The following is a 19902-nucleotide window of genomic DNA, read 5'->3' as shown; positions in this document are numbered from 1 at the left end:
TATCAGCCTGCTAGGGGGGCTGTACAAGCTTATGGCCAAAGTGTTGGCCAATAGGCTAAAAATGGTGTTAGATAAGGTGGTTTCGGCTGATCAGAATGCGTTTGTGAGGGGGAGACAAATTCTAGATGCCTCTCTTATAGCTAATGAGGTGGCTGACTATTGGTAGAAGAGGAAAGAGAAGGGGCTGGTGTGTAAATTGGATATTGAGAAAGCCTACGATAGCATCAGTTGGAGCTTCCTTATGAAGGTCTTGAAAAAGATGGGCTTTGGGTCGCGCTGGATGGAATGGATGTGGTGGTGCTTTTCAACGGCAAAATTTTATGTCCTTATTAACGGGGTACCAGAAGGCTTCTTCTCCAGTTCTAAGGGCCTGCGTCAAGGAGACCCAATTTCTCCTTATCTTTTTATCTTGGGCATGGAAGTGCTGAGTGCACTCATTAGGCGGGCAGTGCAGGGGAACTTCATCTCTGGTTGTAGGCTAAGAGGTAGAGGGGATGCGGAGATTATGGTGTCTTATCTGCTCTTTGCAGACGACACTATTGTCTTCTGCGAGGCTAGTAAGGATCAATTAACTTATCTTGGATGGATTTTGGCATGGTTTGAGGCGGCTTCTGGGCTTAGGATCAATCTGGCCAAGAGTAAGCTTATTCCAGTTGGGGAGATTGATAATATTGAGGAAATGGCGGTGGAATTAGGCTACAGAATTGGAAGCTTTCCGGTTAAATATTTGGGGCTGCCCCTTGGGGCCCGGCACAAGGCCTTGTCCACGTGGGACGGGGTGGAGGAAAGAATGAGGAGAAGACTTGCCCTTTGGAAAAGACAATACTTATCTAAGGGCGGGAGAATCACCCTTATTAAGAGTACCTTGGCCAGCATTCCCATCTATCAAATGTCCATCTTTAGAATGCCTAAGTTAGTGGTTAAAAGGCTTGAGAAATTACAAAGAGATTTTCTTTGGGGATGGGGAAGCACAGGTAGGAAAATCCATTTAATTAATTGGAAGGTGGTGTGTACTCAAAAGGAGAAGGGGGGTCTTGGTATTAGGAGGATGGGGTTACTCAACAAGGCCTTATTGGGCAAGTGGATTTGGAGATTTGCCGTTGAAAAGGACGTCTTGTGGAAGAAGGTGATCGGGGTGAAGCATGGGTTGGAGGGTTGGAGGGTTGTGGTTGGAAATCTAAGGAAGTTCGGGGGCCCTTTGGAGTGGGAGTTTGGAAGGAGATTTTGAAGGAGATGAGTTGGTGTTGGAATAACATGAAGTTCAAGGTGGGGAGGGGGACTAAGATTATGTTCTGGACTGATCATTGGTGCGGCAACAAAGCGCTGTCCCAAGCGTTTCCCCAGATTTTTACCTTGGCAGTGTGCAGTAATGAATTGGTGAATGATGTGTGGGACCCAAGGCTCGGCCAAGGAGGGTGGAATCTCAGATTGGCTAGAGATTCTAATGATTGGGAGCTGGTGTTAATAGAAGACTTGCTCTTCTTGCTAAGGGACATTAGGGTAACCCCAGAGGAGGACTCAGTGCTTTGGAAAGGAGGGGATTCTGCCAGTTTTCGGATTCGGGTGGCTTACAATCTGCTGGCAGCCCCTAATCCTCTTGTCTTTCCGGGAAAAAGTATTTGGGTGGATAAGGTCCCAACCAAAGTGGCTTTTTTTGCGTGGGAGGCTACTTGGGAAAAAATCCTCACGTTGGATAGGCTGCAAAAGCGTGGGTGGCAGCTTCCAAATCGTTGTTTTTTGTGTGGTTGTGAAGAGGAAAATGTAAATCACATTCTTTTACACTGTACAGTGGTTAGGGCCCTATGGGAAATCACCTTTGCCTTATTTGGGGTTCAGTGGGTGTTTCCAGAGAAGGTCAAAGAGGCGTTGTTCTGTTGGCGGGGCCCTTTTGTGGGTAAAAAAAGGAAGAAGATATGGAAGTCCATTTCGTTATGTATTTTTTGGACGGTGTGGAAGGAAAGAAATATGTTAGCTTTTAGAGGGGGTTCTTTGGCTATTCAGACTCTTAAGAACTCTTTTGTATGTAGTCTGTTTTTGTTTTTTTGGCCTTGTGGCTGCTTTGTATACTTCCTGTATGCGGTGCGGCCTTTCGGCCTTCTTTAATATATATTCTGCTCTTGCTTATAAAAAAAAACATTGATTCAGTCCTGACTCATATATAAATCGCTTGACTCAGCCAACACACAAGATGACTTGGAGTTAGAACACAATGACTCAACCTGATAAAAAAGAGCAGAAAAAAAAAAACAAAGAATTCCTGAGTAAAGAGATTCCCCACAACATGCCTAGAGCACTCATATGTTGTATGTACTACCAACAAAAAGCTGAAGGTTGGTAGACAAGTGTTCTCTATAGTCTATATTGACTGTTGGTAAGCTTAGTGCGATCTATTGCCACTTAAGCTCTGTAATAGATCTTTAGTTGCAACGGGGAAATGAGATTCAGACATGCATCATGAATGTGCCAGGGCTTACTCTTTCTTTGATAGTGAGAAGAGGTGTATACTTATGCTAAGACATACAGATCTCAAACTGAAAAAGAGTGCATGCACTATGGACCAGCCCTAACTTGGTGGAGTCAAGTCAGTTCTTTTGTGGGGGGGTTGCTTGATGTGGAGGTTATGGCTTTCTTATAGAAGAAACATCTTCTTTGGAAGCCTAAATCCAAGATTGTCCCTTCATGCTAGTTGCTAAAAAAATAATATAGTTTATTAGTTTTCGAGATCCTCTAGTTGCTTTATCATGACTGTTATTTGTCAGAATCTTAATCTGAATATTAAGAGTTGAATATTTAAGTTGACAAAAATGACAAAGGAGAGGATGGAATTGGGTGAATAGGAGCTATTTATGAAAAGATGCAGCAGAATCAATGAACCACATTCCTCTTCACTACACAAAGCCCAGAGTTCTATGGCATCTGGTTTTATCCTTGTCTGGCATTGCATGGGTGCTGCCTTCTCTAGTTCATGAGGTCCTTCTTAGTTGGAAGAGGTCTTTTGTGGGGAAAAATGTAAGAAGGATTGAAAGGCTGTAAAGTGAGGGTGTCGTTTTCCATTTCTCTTCTTATCGTTGCATTTTTCCATTGTTGGTATATGGCCTATGTGCTTGGATGTGCTTTTTTGCTAGGTGCTGTTAATATTGTTGTAGCAAGTTTCTATAGGGGTACTGTTTATGTCACTGTAATGACAATACTGTTTGTGCTACCCTAATACTGTTCATGCTATGCTTGTGATATCATTTGTGCCATTGCAGAAGTGACTTGGTATTTTTATTTATTTTGTGGTGTCTTTTGTTATTTTTGAATTGATGGTTAGGATTTGTTTGATGCAGTGGTTAGAGTTAAGTATTCTTAGGTTTTCTAGTCTACTAGAATGGCTTTATCATCCATCTTCAGTTAGTGAATGGTCAATGGGAATCAAGAGATTTAAGCTGTCTTGCTTTTTTTTCTTTCTTTCTTTTCTAAACCATTTCAATATACTCCTAGGCATTTCTTATCCAATCTTTACATCAAACCCTAACCCTTACCCTGTTCACATCCTATTAGATCCATGTCTCGGGGCTGTATCCATGCAAACATATATTACTTGAAAGTGTTTTGCTTACTTGAATGTTGAAGGCGGTTAATACAACTCTGGCCACCCCTCAATCAATAAGAATAATATCAATGAATTGCACTTTCAGAATTAAAAAAAAAAAAAGAAAGAAAAAAAGAAAAAAAGAATACTATCTGCTGCCAATGCATAGACACTGGTACTCACCCGCTGCTAATGGTAAATAATTTTGTGGGCAACAAATTGGATGTATAAATGTCTCGTCAAGTAGATATATAAATGCATTATGCAAAAATTTCTATTCATTTGAATGTTGCCTCTTTCAACAGTAGAACAAGCTCTTCTGAGGGAGGACCAGTGGGTGAGGAGCATGGTCAGGTTGGACAGCCACAGCCGCAGCAGCAACAGCCTGTACCTCAGAGACAAGTTGCTGTGAGGAGATTTCAAATTGCATTTCAGCTTGACGTGATGCTTATACTGAAGCTGATAGCTGTAGTTTTTTTGTTCAACCAAGATGGTTCAAGGCAAAGGCTTGTTATCCTTGTGTTTTTTGCTTCACTTATCTACTTGTAAGTATCCAAACTTGTAAATCTTCTCAATGTGAGACTTGTTCTGCAACTTCCAATATTTGTGGTCCATTTAACTCTGCAACCTTTTAGCAAAAAGGACAGGAAAGAAACTTTCAAGTGTTCACTCTTCTGATTTATTTGGTTTTTAATATTTAACTCTGCACATGGGAATGCTGCAGACACCAAACTGGAGCTCTCACACCATTTATACGATGGCTTTCACAAGGCATGCAGAGGGCTGCTGCACCCCCACAACCGCCAAGGCCAGCTGTTAGGGCTGAAAATGTCCCTGCTGCTGTAAGGCAGGGGAATGAGAATGCTGCCATGGCAGGTACTTTCTTCTACTCATACATCCTTAAACATCCAAACACATACAAAACATGGTTTTTGGTTGCAGACAAATTTTGGTTACTTGCATATTAGTATTCTCATTCATGCAAGAGAAAATATTGAATCTAAGAATTGAGATCTCAATAGGCACCTAATCTTTGTAGCTGTGATAGAGGCATGCTAGATATGGACTCAAGAACAAATATTCCTGCATAAATAATTTGCTTGGTAACATATAGGAGGATCTGACGACATTCGGTTTTCCTGTTTTATTTCAACTTAAGTTGAACCAGTTGCATCCATGGTTAAAATGCTTGACAACCCACTTTTTGTGCCCATGGCCAGTGTTGGAAGTTGCTTCCTTCACACAAATATGCAGTCAGGGAGGAACTTTAACATGCACCTAAGTTGACAGACCAGCATGAGGGCCTCATTAATGAACACACATCAATTCAACTCAACAAGCCTTTACTCCTGACTGCTTATGTGCCCATTTTCTCACCATGAAGCTTCCATCTAAGCTTCATCTCCCCTAATAAATAATTGGCAATCATGCCTGGGCCTCTGCCTTGACACGTTCTCTCCCTCCCCTTTTTTCTTTCTTTTTTTTGTTCTACCCTTCTTTTGTCCTTGTGGTACATTTAAGGACTTAACTTGAACCAAATTAATCTTTCCTGTTCATGCATTCATCTATCTTTGTTGCACATGATTATGGTGGGCACACCCATTATTTTGTAGAAACTGCCCAGATCATGAAAATCCTGGTCCCCTTTTAGACTAGTTGATGGACTTTCCAAATCTCTGTGGTTTGATATTCTAATGCAGTCCTGCCCAACAGAACCATCTTTTAGAAATGAACATATCCGAAAACATAGTGCTCAAGAACCTGCATGTTTCTATCCATGTAGGTATACATTATGCTATAGGTTGTTTGACCTCTTCGTGCTCAGATTAGGTGTCTTCTGTATATTTGGTGTCTACTTTGGTGCCTCTCCTCTTAGACGCTTTTGATTCTATTTCTCATTTGCCTATCAAAAAATATTCTGCTATAGGACTCAGCTAATCTTCATCATCTATGTGTAGACCAAATGCCCACATTCTTCCATCTTCATTTACATCATATGCTGAAATGATTTTGTATGCGGTTTGAACTAGGAAGATAATTGTCTTAGTTTTGACTAATTTTTGTTAGTAATTATCAATGGCAGAGGGTCAAGCTGGAGCTGCAGATCAAAATCAGCAGGCAGAGGATGGAAATGAGGCAATTGAGAATGAAAACATTGCAGAAGGTGGCGGGGGCGATGGTGGCAACCACTGGTGGGGAATTGTAAAAGAGATCCAGATGATTGTTGTTGGTTTCATTACTTCCCTTCTCCCAGGCTTTCACAATGTAGATTAGATCATACTAATATCTCACTGAGTACTTAGATTCCAGAAATCTCATTATCAGTGTGGTGTGTTCGGTTTGTAGGAGATTAATTGACAGAAAAAAAGATGTGATGGAGGCATCATTTTACCTCTCTTTTGGAAAATTTCCTCAGATTTTTATTTTTCTTATGTTATATTAATAAAAGCAATATTTTTCAATCACTTGTATATTTACTTCATTCAATTCATACTGTTACTGATGATAATTTAATGAGATTTGTGTTAAATAGTTAAAGATGAAGTTTAATTTACTCTGACTATCAATTTAGTAATTATTTAATTACCCAACCGTTGGATCATGGTCAACAACGCTCCCTTTGGGCATCTTTCCTCGCAAAAAGGCATGTCCGGATTTTTGTCCAGGCAAGTCCCTCCGATGGCTAAGTTAGCTTGGGGGAGAGAGCTAGAGAGCTAGGTACCTTATGATTGTTTGGTGATTTTTATGGGAGGTGGTCTGTAACGCCGCCCTTTACCCTCATGATTGTTTTTTAATAGTCCATGGAAAATGAAGATTTTATTTTTATTTCTTTTGTTGATTTTGATGGTTTCTAACTTCTAAGTAAAATACCAAACATCAATCTAAAGACATAAAATAACCTTCCATTTACCTTGTCCTATGGAAAAACACTTTCTAAAAAAATACCATGGTCTCAACACAATCACATGTAAAGACAATTCTAGGCATAACAACATAAGTATTATGGCATTTTCTTTCCAGCCAAACACCCATCTTGGTGTGCTCATAAACATGGTTATTTTACTGCTGTTGACACAACAAACTAGAATCTGGGAGCCTTTACATCTATAAAGTCAGAATTGCAACTCTTCTTCTTCTTCTTTTACATGCCAGTCATGCTTTGACATTTGACCAAAATTGGCCAAAATTTGGTAATTTTGCACAAGGTGCAAAGTACTAAAGAAGCTCAAGAAACTCATCTTATTTTGGCACTTAAAAATAATAATTACAAAATGTATATACAAGTAATACAAATAATGGTTGCCTCACATTTCAGATAACAGGTTGCTGATTTTCCGAAGCTCCTTGAGAGCTGCCATTGCTGTAACTTGACCCTTGCCTACAATAACATTTTTGGAGAAGTTTTCCAATGATCCCCCTTGACCCCGATCTTGCTGGAAAACTGACTCAATCACCTGTAGGTCAATTGGTTAGTTGAGGGACTGTCCATCGATAACACCAAACCTGAATTGATATCGTAAGGGTGTGTTTGGAGGCAACTTTCAAGTAAAGATGACTATTGTCCATGCTGAGGATTACAATTTTTTTCAAAATCCATTCTATTTCCTAAATGTCAAGAAACACATTTGCAGATAATTTCCATACATCTCTAGATACTGTGGGAAACACTAAATTTTTTTTTTTTTTTAAAAAAAAAGAAAGTATCAAACATTTCTCTAATACAGTATGTCTGCTAAATTTGCATTAATTTTGTGAAATCATTTCTTATGTCCCACACAGAAATATTTCAGTTTCCTCACTATAAAACTTCCCTGAGAAATTTTTGGATTGGGTTACATGCCTCTAAGTTAGTTCCATTCTAGAGGCAAGTGATAGAAAAGTGTGGAAGTTTGAGGTTGAAAAAGTAGTTACTTGGTTAAAATTCCTGAATATATTTTCTTCAAGAAAAAAAAAATTGAAAAAAAAAATTCTACTGGCCACCAAGCCACATTCCTTCAAATTCCTCCAAACACATCTTTGATAGTACAGAAAGAAAACGGAGACAGATCTTTACCTGAATATTTTCAAGCATTGATTGCCCAAGATTCTTCAAGGTACTCATCATAATCTGGTCAGCAGCATCTCCTTTGGAATTCACAGAAGAATTACTGAACTCATCAGATGTAGAAGCGCCTGATGTATCACCCTGATTACTTTCCCTATTGGCAGATTTTGCAGCCTCAGAGGCACCTTCTTTCTCAGAGGTCTCCTCACCAGCAGCATTCCGCCCAAACTTCCAAAACCACTGGAATTTACCAGAAAGAAGCTTCCGCTCTTTAAGACCTGCCTCCTGTTTTCCAGTAGAATCATTGTTAGTTTCAGGTTTGGGAGAGATATCTTCTGGTGGATCAGAGACTGGAAGAGGATCTTCAGGAATAATCCGGAAAGCTTCAGCATTATTGGGTTCATCATCATTTTCATCAAGGGATGAATTTGACACAATACTACTTTTCTCTGAGTCATTTTCATGATCATTAGTAAGAGGACTTGTCGAGGCCGAGAAAATTGAAGAGTTTTCTTCACTGCCAGTGTTTCCAATCAAATGACTATCATCAGCTGGGCAAGTGAAGCTATTAAGGTTAGCATCTTGTTCCTCCACCTCAACTTCTACATGGATAGGGTCCTTCTGGTCTAAAACTTCATTACGGACTATTTCTCCAATATCTTCTTCTGAACCAAGTTGCCGGCACAAATCTTCTAGTAAACTTCGCCTAACAGATGACTTAGGATCTTTTTTTCCTTTCTCCACCTTCATATGCGATGGGTCAGATCCTGTTCTAGATAAGTGTAACCTTACCTTCTCAGACCATCCCTTCTTCCGGGTTGGAACTTGTTTCTGTGAACTACCTCGCTTAAGTTCTTCTTCCTTGTGCAAAACTCTCCACTTCTCCTCCCAGTAGCTCTCGGGCACCAAACTCAGTGGAGTTGTTGGAGAACTACAATCAAATGAAAGACTATGGCTTCTCACAGCCGATAATTTACTCCGTTCATGGGCCCCTCTAAAGGAAGGATACGGGTTTGACGAATTAGCTTCCAAAGCAATGGTCCGCAAAGATTTTGCCTTTTCTATCAGTTTCTTCAGATTTATGCTCTCCTGAAAATTCAACAATCTCTGAAGACAGGTTGTAGCATTCTCTGTAGCGAGCAAGGAAGATCTCAGGTTAAGTATCATGGAAACTGCCATAGCTGAGATAAATGCTCCTCTAGGGGAATTGAAGATTGCAAAGCTGGAATCTGTGTCATCTTCAACACCTTTGTTTAATTTACTATTATCTGATGCAAATATCTCATCCCAGATGATTAGAAGGTCTTCAAGTGAAAACTCTCGTCCAAATAGAACCCTCAACCAGCGGAGTGCAAAGTACTGAGGTTCAACACCCAGCTCAACAAGGTGACTATGAAGGGATGAATCAACAATAGAGAGTAAATGGTATAAAGCTGACGAAGCTTCTATCACAGGGGGTAAGCCCGTGTGAGAACCCCCTATGGGGGAGGGAGAGAAAAAGTCTGCCATGGCAACTGCACCACGGGCTCCACTCATCAAAGCATCAAACATACAATAAGCATCATGCTCCATAAATTTCTCAGATAAGACAATACCCAGTTCACCTTCTGCCCCATAAGCATCACTTAGTAATACAATGGTTTGTATCTCAGGATCAACCTCACCAAGAGAGCCAACTTTCATTGCATTTCCATGGCAGCCAATCTCATCTTCCAGGGAATCTGGAAATTTCTTCAAATCAAAATTATATGTGAGATCACTTTCATGAAATGATAAGTCATCGAATTTGTCAGTGAAGTGATCTTCATACAGCTTTCGCACTTGAGAAAGATGTTCCACATCAACATGAAGAACGAACAATAGAGGAGCCAAGAGTTCATGCATACCTATAAACAAAATCATAAATAGAGCAAGATAAATATTAAGAATGCCAGAATTCTATAAAATGTATGTCAGAAATCTTGCTGGAGGCCTTTAAATAATTAGGGACAAATGACTTCAAATCACTTCCCAGAAAAAAGTAAATGAATTGGGTAAATTATAGACCACAAAAAATGAAGCACAATTCTCATTTAAGCTCTATGAAAATCATATCCTAGCAACAACTGTGCTTCAATTAGTTGCCCCACTAAGCTAATCTTGGGTTTGGTGTGTTGGCAGTTTAAACTTTTTCCAGTGATAATATTATTGAAGAAAATGTCTTCATTCCATTAATTTTAGTTGGAAAATTTTCCAAAATAATCAACAGGATACATTTCCAGTATCTTTTTCCAGCAAGAATACAGTTGCCTTTGTCTAGCATGTTTGCACCTGCATCAACATATGTGGCACTGTTTCTAGCAATTTAAGTTGTGCTATTTGCCAGTTTGCCATGAGCAAATGATTTCCATCTTTGCAAACAGAGGGATGTGAATGATAATAAAATTAGGGCATTTAAAGTCCACAAGATTTTTCATTATTTCAAGGGAAGAAAAAGCAAAAGTTACACCAGTCTCCATCCTTCCAACAGTCTTAAACAACTCATGCATATCTGAAGCATCAGATAGGAAAATGAACCAAGTTATTAGAAAAACATATTAAATCAAGAATTTGTTTACATTGCAGTTCATAAGAAAGAATAAGATTAGACTTCTGCAAATGTTAAGAACCACATGATATTTTTAAAAACTAAGAACTATAATTTCCTTTTTCCATCTTAAAAACATGCATTGGCAAAAAAAAAAAAAAATCACATTGTTCCACTAGACATCAAGAGTTGCCAGATTAAGTTCAACAAGACAATCCAGTTGATGGCAAGACACATCCCCCACAGCTTTCTTGTGGTGGGTGCATGTAGTGGGTATTATATTAGTCTTTGGCAAAAGGGAGAAAAATGCAACTACTATATTTGGGAAACATAGAAGCATTTCCTTCATTTCAATGAGAGTGCAAATTTAAACCTACCTTTTAGATAGATACACAAATCATACAATTTTGTTAAATATAATTGGGAAAAAAAAAAAACATGATGGAAATGCATTGTTTGAAAGGAAACCATGTAACTTACCTTGTCTATATCCGTACTCAGGATGTCTAAGACACCACAATAATAAAATTCGGCGTAACATGCCTTGGCATCCTGGTGTCTGGAAGTAGCGCCCATGTTCTGGATATAAACGGGACAAATCCTGATCAACCATTTTCTCCAGCTCAGCATTCCGAAAGAAGCGACCCCACATGCTATCTGGAAGGAAAATTTGAGAGATGATCAGTAGAGCGGCATGCAGCATCACTTTTGGCATGGCTAGGAATCTGATTAGGTAACAATGATCCAGAGATTGGGGACACATTCATGTATTCTTATATATTTTCATTGGTCAAGCCATATAGCATTACCAACAATGTTGGAGAGCATGATATTCATTGTTGGCCCAAATCCTACAAGCTTAAACTTTAAAAAAAATTGATAGTCCAATGTAGTAATTGAGCATCATTTGACAGAAGGTCATGTGGTCGAACCTCACTGTGTGTCTATATGTCTCCCCACGTGTGGGTATGTGGCTGCACTTGAGGGAGGGTGTTCGAGAGTATGATATTAATTGTGAGCCTAAAATCCTACAAGTTCAAGCTTTTAGGAAAATTGGAAGTCCAACAAACAGGCACTCCAGCTAGCTAACCCAGGAATCCAATTGAGCAATATTGCTACAAGGAATGTAAAAAATGAATAAGGCCAAGCATGAACCTTAGTTACAAATTCCAAATCTAACAAGCTGAGATTGAATTTCATCGATGAAGGATGTTAACACCACCCTCCACAAATTACAAAGTCAATTTTCACAAATGACTAGAAAATCAATCATTAAAACATTACTGTAATCAAATCATAATTAACTAAAAAGGTAAGGAGACAAAACACTAGCCAGAATCGAGTAAGTGGAAAAGGATGAATATCTACTAACAGAAGACATTAAAAAACTACTTTCCACAAGTCCCAAATGCTTAATATATACCAAAACAATGCATAAAAAGTTATGGACATGCATACCTGGGTTTTGGGACAATGGATTGTCCATAACAAGATCAGGACAATTACTTCCATCCTTGGGAACATGTGGTTCAACAAGGAGTCGCCTTCTCAAACCAGCATACCTGGGAAAGAACAAAATGCAAATTAGAACAAACAGGAAACCACCCTATTTTGTATACAATAACTGAGACTACACTTTCCTTCAACATAATATCTTCATCAAATTACTGGTTATCCAAGGTGGTTACCCTGTCAATTTATGTACAAAGGTGTGAATCTTAATCTAAGTCTCCACGCTTCAGCTTCAGCACTGATTCAGAAGCTGATTAAAATTAAAACAACATAAACCAAATCTATTTGAAGTCAGATGGAAGATCCAAAGCTTCAATGGAAATCCAGTGGAATATTTGCATTCCATATGTTCAAAATGCCTTTTGAAACCAAGAACATTGTCATTTTTTTATTTTATTTATAATTGGTGTTTTCCAAACTAGATACCTCACCTGAACCAGGGTATAAGATGCCACCAAAACTAAAACCCATCTCCACAATGATCTAGAGGCACATGAACATATGAAATTCAAATAGTAAGCTAATCATTTGATCTCCATAGGCAGATGTCTTTCTTCCTTTTTTTTTTTTTCCTTTCCTTTTTTTATAGCTCAAAAGGAAAAACAAAACCAAGGACATCTAATACAACTCGCTTTTCATAAAGAAAAAACCATGTACTTCCTCATTCCTCAAACCTCAGAAAGCATCAGAAAAATCTATGTCCAGATACGAAAAAAAAATTAACAAGATGATCACCCCAAAACCCATAAATAGAATTAGTTGCTTTAGTTGATTTCAAGCAACCCCCCTCCCCCCCAAAAAAATGGAAACCTCAACGAAACACAGACCGACATCCAAATAAGCCTGAACTTTGGCTTCTTCAACAGGAAATTTCTGAAACCCCTAAAAGATCCGAAAACCCAGACCCAAAAAAAAATCAATTGATTGACAGTTACCTCCTTCGAGAATCTGCGGTGACTCTACGGATGTCATCGATTGAAGAAGAAGATGGCAAAATCCCAAGATTTATTCTCCACCGCACACCTCTGAGATTCGCAAACTGACGTTTCTTCCCGGAAAGCGAAGAAGATTCCGAAGACAATGATCCCGGCAATGTGGACTCAATCGGAGCCGGAGACATGATTTTCCGGCGATTGCACACAGACCCAAAAGCCCAAACTCCACCAAAAAACTATTTCCACACGGTTTCTACAAAAATCAATAACACACTTCTGAAAACCACGTGATTACAAAATGGGGGAAATTGAATTGAAGTGTTCAACGGGAAAACGAGTGCGACCGAGAGAATTTTGGGCGGAAAAACAACGTGTTTTATAAAAATTTCAAAAAACAAAAAAAAATTGAAGTAAAAACAAAAGACAGAATCCAGCCGAGAGAAGGAGCGAACGAGAGGGATTTAGAGCAAGAAAATTGGGGTTGGAAAATGAAAGAAGCGGGGAAAGTGCGGAAATTGTGGAGTAAAAGGGCTGAATTTGCAGAGACCCATAATGATATGGGTGCTTATTTTAGAGAGAGAGAGAGAGGGAGAGAGAGAGAGAGAGAGAGAGAGAGGAGAGCGGAATAAGAAGTTTGTTTGTTTGGAGAGAAAAAGAGAGAGAAAGAGAGAGAAAAGAAAGAAGAGGGCTTCAGCTATTGGAAGGTAAGGTTAGCTGTCTTCTCCTCTGCATTCATATACTCCACAACCCCTGCATTTTTTCTCTCCTCTCATATTTTCCTGCTTATTTTATTTTATTTTATTTTTAAACTTGCACTTTACATTTTTGTCCTTCTCAAATTCATATAAATAAATAATATATATTTTAATTTAATTGACTCTAAAAATACTTCCATCTTTTACTTAATACTCAAAAAATAATTAACATCCTAATATCTATAAATAAAAATTATAATATTTTTTTAATTTATAAAAAGCTTTATAAATTCCTTTTATTTTTGGAATAATTCTACATTTAAAAAAATTTTCCAAGTCATTGTTGTAAGAATTAAATTCATAAAAAAAAATGGTAATATACATGGAAAAGAGATGGAGAAATTTTAAAAGGGTAATTTGGTAAATTTGAAATAACTAATTTTTGTCCTTATTTTCCCAATATAAAAATGAAGTAGAGTGAAGACAAATTTAGTAGAAAGTGAGAGGAATTGAAGCATAGTGGTAGGCCCGTTTGTAAAAGATGTACCAAATGGATGCCCAAAGCATATCCTCCACCTAGATGGCTTTATTATTTATTTATTTATTTTTGCCACTTTAGGGTTATTTTTGTAAATTCACTCTATACCCTTTTGAAGAAGAAGGTACCAAAAAAAAAAAAGAAATAAAGATAAAAATAGGTATTGTTTGGTAAAATGAGGGAATGAAAACAAACACCAAACAAAAGTTCAAAGCATTTGCATTTTGTATTTTGGGAAATTTTGTTATTCTATGGTAATATAGTAATAACTTTTAACTATTTTAGAAACTGAATTTGTCATTAAGTCTTTAGTTATGTTTGGTTGTCCCAAATTTTGAGAAAAATATATAAAAATTTAGGAATACATTTTTCCTAAATTTTTCTCCCAAAAACATATATAAAATTTGTCTATGAAAAAAAAATTTTGGTTTTATTATAAAAAATATGAAAGAAAATTTAATATTATTAAAATTAGTTAAAAATTTATTAAATTTTAAAATTATTTAATTTTTATATTACGGAGAAAAATAAGTGAAATAATTTTGAAAAAAATAAAAATAATTTATTAATTTTAATATTTTTTATTTTTTTTCACCTCTTTCTTTCTTTCACTTTTCCTTTTTATTTTCTTTTCTTCCAATTTTTCCACAAATTTTCGGAACCGAACATAAACTTATTTTTCTTCATTTTTTATAATATTTCTTTCTCATCATGTTTTTCTTATAACATTAATATTTAATATTTTTAAGGATCAAACAAGTCATATGATATGAATGAGTATTTTTATAACAAAAAAAATTATAATCTATAAAATAATTTGTATCTATTTTTAATAATAGCTTTTTCTCTTCCAAGAATATAAAAAAAAAAAAAAAAAAAGAATGTTCATTATTGAAAACAAATGAGGGGCAAAGTGTCAAATATGGAAATAAATAAAAATAATGGAGAAAATGCAATTATACTGAAATGCATGGTGCCACGTAAAAATATATAAAATAATTTTGTAACATATCCTGAAGTGACGTGGCGACGACGTGTTTTACTAATCATTTACTTGACACTTGGGGCCAAGCGATTGGTTCTTTTTATTATGCCACGTTTTTTGTGCTTGTCATTTTCTCAGGCATGACCTTTCACACAAGTTTTTGTGTACGGTACTTCTGTAGAGAAACTTAGCCGTTGATCTGTCTGTAATCGGGAGAATCACAAGTTTGTGTGTACGGTACTTCTGTATTCTTTTGCTAATTATTTTTAAAAACAGTTTTTGAAAAAGGTTATCTGAAATTTTATAAAATAAATGTCGATTTTCAATCTATTTTTTATATTTTTAAATACATTTTAAAAACATATAAAATTATATATAGTAATTTATTTTTATTTATTTTTTATATTTGTGTAATTATTTTTAAAAATAGCTCTAAAAAAATTAAAATAATTAAAAAATATTATTTGAAAATACTTTTTTTTTTACTTTTAAATATAGAAAATTGTTTATATTTTTTCATTATCAAACATATTTTTCTTGTTTTTGGTTTTAGGGAATAGAAGAGCTTGATTGGCCATGTTTTTCTAAAATTTATTTTTAAAAATTGTTTTTAAGTTAAAAAACAGAAAACAAGTTTCAAAAAACATGATAAAATGTGCTTAATTTTCCTTTTATTTTTAAAAATTAGTAAAAAAATTCATACTTGTTCTTTAAAATAGTGTTAGGAATTTTTAAAAACAACTTTTTATTTTTAAAAATAGAAAATTGTTTTTAAATCACATAACCAAACAAGTTCAAAATTTTTAAAAACAATTATAAAATAACATTTAGATTATGTTTGGCTCCTGAAAATAGGAAGTTACAAAGAAAAAAAAAAGTGAAAGAAAATAAAAAATAAAAATAAAAATGTATAACATTGTTTGGTCATTGTTATTTAAAAATAAAGTAAAATAGAAAACAATTTTTAAACAATAGTTAGGCGTTATTTTTACTAATTTTTAAAAGCAAAAGGAAAATATAAACCCTTTTACTATGTTTTCTAAAATTTGTTTTTAAAAGTTATTTTTAAGTTAAAAAATAAAAAATAGTTTTTAAAAACAACTTTTAGAAAACACGGCTTAGGTTTTTTCTTTCTTTATTTTTAAGATTCTACTCATAATATTCTCTTAAACATTCCATCTCCATAATTATGTCAAATCACTAACATCAAATAAAATGGGAAATTTCAATTTCAAATTTTTTTTATCTTTACCCTTTTTTATTGTTTACATTTCATTTATAAATATTAGAAAAAATGGTTTTTTTTTTGTTTTTGGTTTTTTGTTTTTTTGCATTGTCTCCAAAAAGTTAGTTCCTAGAATTGAGGATTATCCTCATATAGGTTGAATTAGAGAAGATTGTTTGAAAGCAAAAGAATAATTATTTTTGGATTTCAATCAAATCCATGAAGCAGAAGCAAAGTTTGACTGGTAACTTACCACTAATACCACACTCAACCATTTGGATTTATTCCAGCATCTTGGAATATACCTTATATTTGTTTTTATTTTATTTTGCTGATTACAAAATTTTCCCACATATTTTTAGGTTATGTCTAATTCTGGTTCTTAAAAATTTAACGGAAAATATAAAATAAACTATTTTTATATGTTTCTTTAAAGAAATATTTGATTAAAATGAATGAAATAATCACGAATTTAAACCTTCTCATATTTTTTTTTTTTGAAAAATAACTCAATTTTGACATAAATACTCTTTATCATTTCAAATATTTATATATAGGTTTCCAAACAAAATGACATTTTTATAAGAAAATAATAAATATATTTTTATCAAAATAAGATAATTAAAAAAACACTACAAAGGGTTAAATTTCAAAAATTGAGCTTTCATTCACCTTTTTTTTATCCAATAACTCTTTTTTAAATTTATTTCATTTATTTTCCATCGTTTTTTTTTTTTTTTTTTACGATGAAATTAAATATGAGAAAACTGTTTTCTTTAATATTTCTTTTTCTTTGTACTTTCCCCGCAAGCAAACACATCCTTAATTTCTTTGAAATGATAAATAATTCAGTGCTAATTTCTAAGTTTTTAATTTAAAAAAAAAAAAAAAGAATATTGCATGCAATAAATGCTTGAGTCCATTAAATAAGTTGAAAAGGGAAGATCAAAGTATTGAAGGAAGCATATCGGAAGAGGACAGGAGAGAGGCTGCGTCACGGGTGTGGGTGGTCCACCAATTAAAATAATGGGAACTAAGAAAACGCATTGAGGGTACTTTTTGGTGCTACATGCCCTAAAAAAGTAGCATTGGAGGGGCCTAGAAAATGAAATATGGCTTGTGGGTTGGCCCATATTTCCTTGGAATTTTCTTAATAATAATAATAATAAAATGGATTTATATGAGATCCATGGAGTCACCAATTATTTCGTGAGGGTCAAGTTAGCAGCCCAGTCAAACTATACTTTGATGAATCTAATAAATTTCTTGACACAACATAACTAAAATTTTATTTTATTTTTTGAAAAATACTTTAAAAAAATGTTAGAGAAAGTAGGAGTTTATTTGGTTTTTTTTTTTTTTTTCTGAAAATATTTTTTTTTTGTAAATTAAAAGAAAATAAGCAAAAAAATAAAAGTTTGATAATTAAAAAACAGAGTGTTTTTAAAAAACATTTTTATATATTGTATGTTGTTTTTCGTTGTTTTCTTTTTATTGTTTAAAAAAATAATCATACAAATATGAAAATAATTAAAAGTAAATTAGTAAAAATTATTTTTAAAATATATTTAAAAATATTTAGGTTTTTAAAGAGACATTTATTTTACAAGATATTAAAAATCAGTTCTCAAAAACTTTTTGTTCTAAATTGTTTTAAAAAATATTGTCAGATTTGACCTAATTTTTTTTTATGTTCAATTATCATGGACAAATAATCAAAAAAATAAAATATTAATATAGTATTTGTTTTTTCGCTAGACTTTTTTTTTAAATCTATTGATATCAATCAATATAATTAAATTGAATCTATTATAATAAATTCATTTTAATTATTAATTATATTAGTTGATATCAAGTCATCGAAAGGTTATTTTTAGCTAAATAATAAATTTTAATTTTATAATAATGTTTTTATATTTTGTAAAATATAAAAAATTAATGAAAAATAAATTTATGATACATGATATTCTTAACTTAAAATTAACATTTCTCGTATAATATATATGTATATATATAATAAATAATATATCCTACTATTTATCATATTTTATATTTGATTTAACATAAGATAAAATAAATAATAAGATAATTTATTTTATTTCAATTATAAACCAAAAAATATGATATAATATTCCCTATTTTCTTATCTCATTCGAACAACCAAACATCCAAAATAAAAAGCATTAATATTGTAAGTGCACTCCAAAAATTCTTATTAAAAAACAGAGTATGAAATCAAGGAATCATTAGAAACCACTCTCTCCAAAGCTGATTCTTTTAAGAAAGTAGCTATCCAGTCCCATTTTTTTATTTGCAAGCAGAGAACAAACAATCATTAAAGGGCATCACTGAAAAAAATATATATATGTGATTACATCATAGAAACAAGTTATCCCAAAACCATATATTAAAAATTTATTGGACTGCTTTATTTTATTCAAAAAAGAAAAAAAAAAAAAAAAAAGGATAATGAAAGGTGGTTGATTAACCTCCACAAGAATTTCTTTTAGCATGTGGGTGGGTTCCACATTAGTCAAAGCCTCAAATTCCCATTTTTTTCTTATGGTTGCCTTCCATGGGATTTGGAAGGTGAGTCGGTGCCTCCTTACCAAACCCATAAATTAAAATTAAAATTAAATTAAATTACTAGTTGTTAATTTTTGTATCAAATTGTATGTGAGAATGTTTTGATACTCACAATAATAGAGGGACAAGTCAAAATCTAGAAATTCTGAAATGGAATGGACCACATGAAATGAAGCTTCTCAATCTTGAATGTCCTGGAAACAAGTGCAGGGAAAATGAAAGAAAACGTGGGCATTTAATTGAAATGAGAGACTTAGAAGCACCTACAAGATGGAGACTGTTTGGGTGAGCTTTGCCACACATCTCATTTCAAATATATATATCCATATATAATAGCCTTTTTTTTTTCTTTAAACAACTAATCAATCTTTTATGGTCAAACACTTAGAGATCCAAATCTTGGGATGTTCATTGCCCCGTTACAATCATCGAATAAATTCAAGATATTATTAGTAGTAAGATTCAAATCTAATACCATGTAGACCGTACTTTTCAATATATGTCATGACTAATGTGATAAGCAAAATCCATAAATTTTAGTAATAATAATTAAAAGTAGACGTGAGAGTGTTGAAGTGGCAAACATAAACATTAAATATTGTTTATTTTTTATTTTTTTTAGAAAAATAAAAATAATAGTGTGTCCTCCTATGGGGGCCTTCTCCCACACGTCTTCCCACGTGTACCTCCATGCATCTATTCATATGGCATCGTCCTAGTTGGACCACGTGTCACTCCTTTCATCACTATTCGAACAACCTTCAAGGCATCTTGAAATATCCTATCCGGACCATTTGTGTCACTGAACAAGTCACACTTCCCTGATAACCCCAAATCCTCTCGGGTGTATAAGGATTTGGTTGTTTGACATTGGAATGACTAATGAGACCCTTCCCATCCTTAAGTCTATATCAACGGACTGTCACATCCAGTTTCATACCTTCAATAAGTTGAAGGGATGGTAAGTTGTATCATGTCGCGTCGTCTGACATAGCTCTTGGCCGTCTTGCAGTTGTGATGATTGCCCTATCATTACTGGGTAGTCATCATTACAAGGGCCAACTCAACACCACTGTGCCCTCAAGCCCTCGAGCGAGTATGTTGCCTCGGAAAAACGTGCTAGTGGCCAACGTCGCGGCTCACCCATGCCTCCCGCCCGACGTTGCCCATCGAAAGACACACACACACCCCTCCCCCCATGCAACAAGTGCTCGAGGAGGTGGTGCAACATTGTGAGTTCT

At 34.6% G+C, this 19902-nt stretch overlaps 2 protein-coding genes across 2 annotated transcripts in view; one reads left to right on the top strand and one right to left on the bottom strand.

Moving 5' to 3' along the window:
- The window catches only part of LOC100255532 (uncharacterized), a 29883-nt gene extending 23847 nt beyond the window's left edge, over nt 1–6036 (top strand). The window contains exons 3-5 of the mRNA XM_002269226.4: nt 3880–4119; nt 4299–4450; nt 5658–6036. Of these exons, the coding sequence (XP_002269262.1) occupies nt 3880–4119; nt 4299–4450; nt 5658–5848 (583 nt within the window). The 3' untranslated portion in view covers nt 5849–6036. The remainder of the gene's footprint in view (nt 1–3879; nt 4120–4298; nt 4451–5657) is intronic.
- Nucleotides 6037–6788: 752 nt separating this feature from the next.
- LOC100250355 (uncharacterized) lies at nt 6789–13391 on the bottom strand. The gene is made up of 5 exons (XM_002269458.5): nt 12633–13391; nt 11644–11747; nt 10666–10842; nt 7629–9505; nt 6789–7029 (listed from the first exon to the last, which is right to left on the bottom strand). Exons 1-5 carry the CDS (start codon nt 12815–12817, stop codon nt 6880–6882), a joined length of 2493 nt encoding a protein of 830 aa, XP_002269494.1. The 5' UTR covers nt 12818–13391; the 3' UTR covers nt 6789–6879.
- Nucleotides 13392–19902: the final 6511 nt, after the last annotated feature.

This window comes from Vitis vinifera, chromosome 11, assembly GCF_030704535.1.
Source record: "Vitis vinifera cultivar Pinot Noir 40024 chromosome 11, ASM3070453v1".
Taxonomy (NCBI): Eukaryota; Viridiplantae; Streptophyta; class Magnoliopsida; order Vitales; family Vitaceae; genus Vitis; species Vitis vinifera.
Note: the sequence above shows the minus strand (reverse complement) of the source record. Positions and strands in the feature narration are given on the sequence as shown.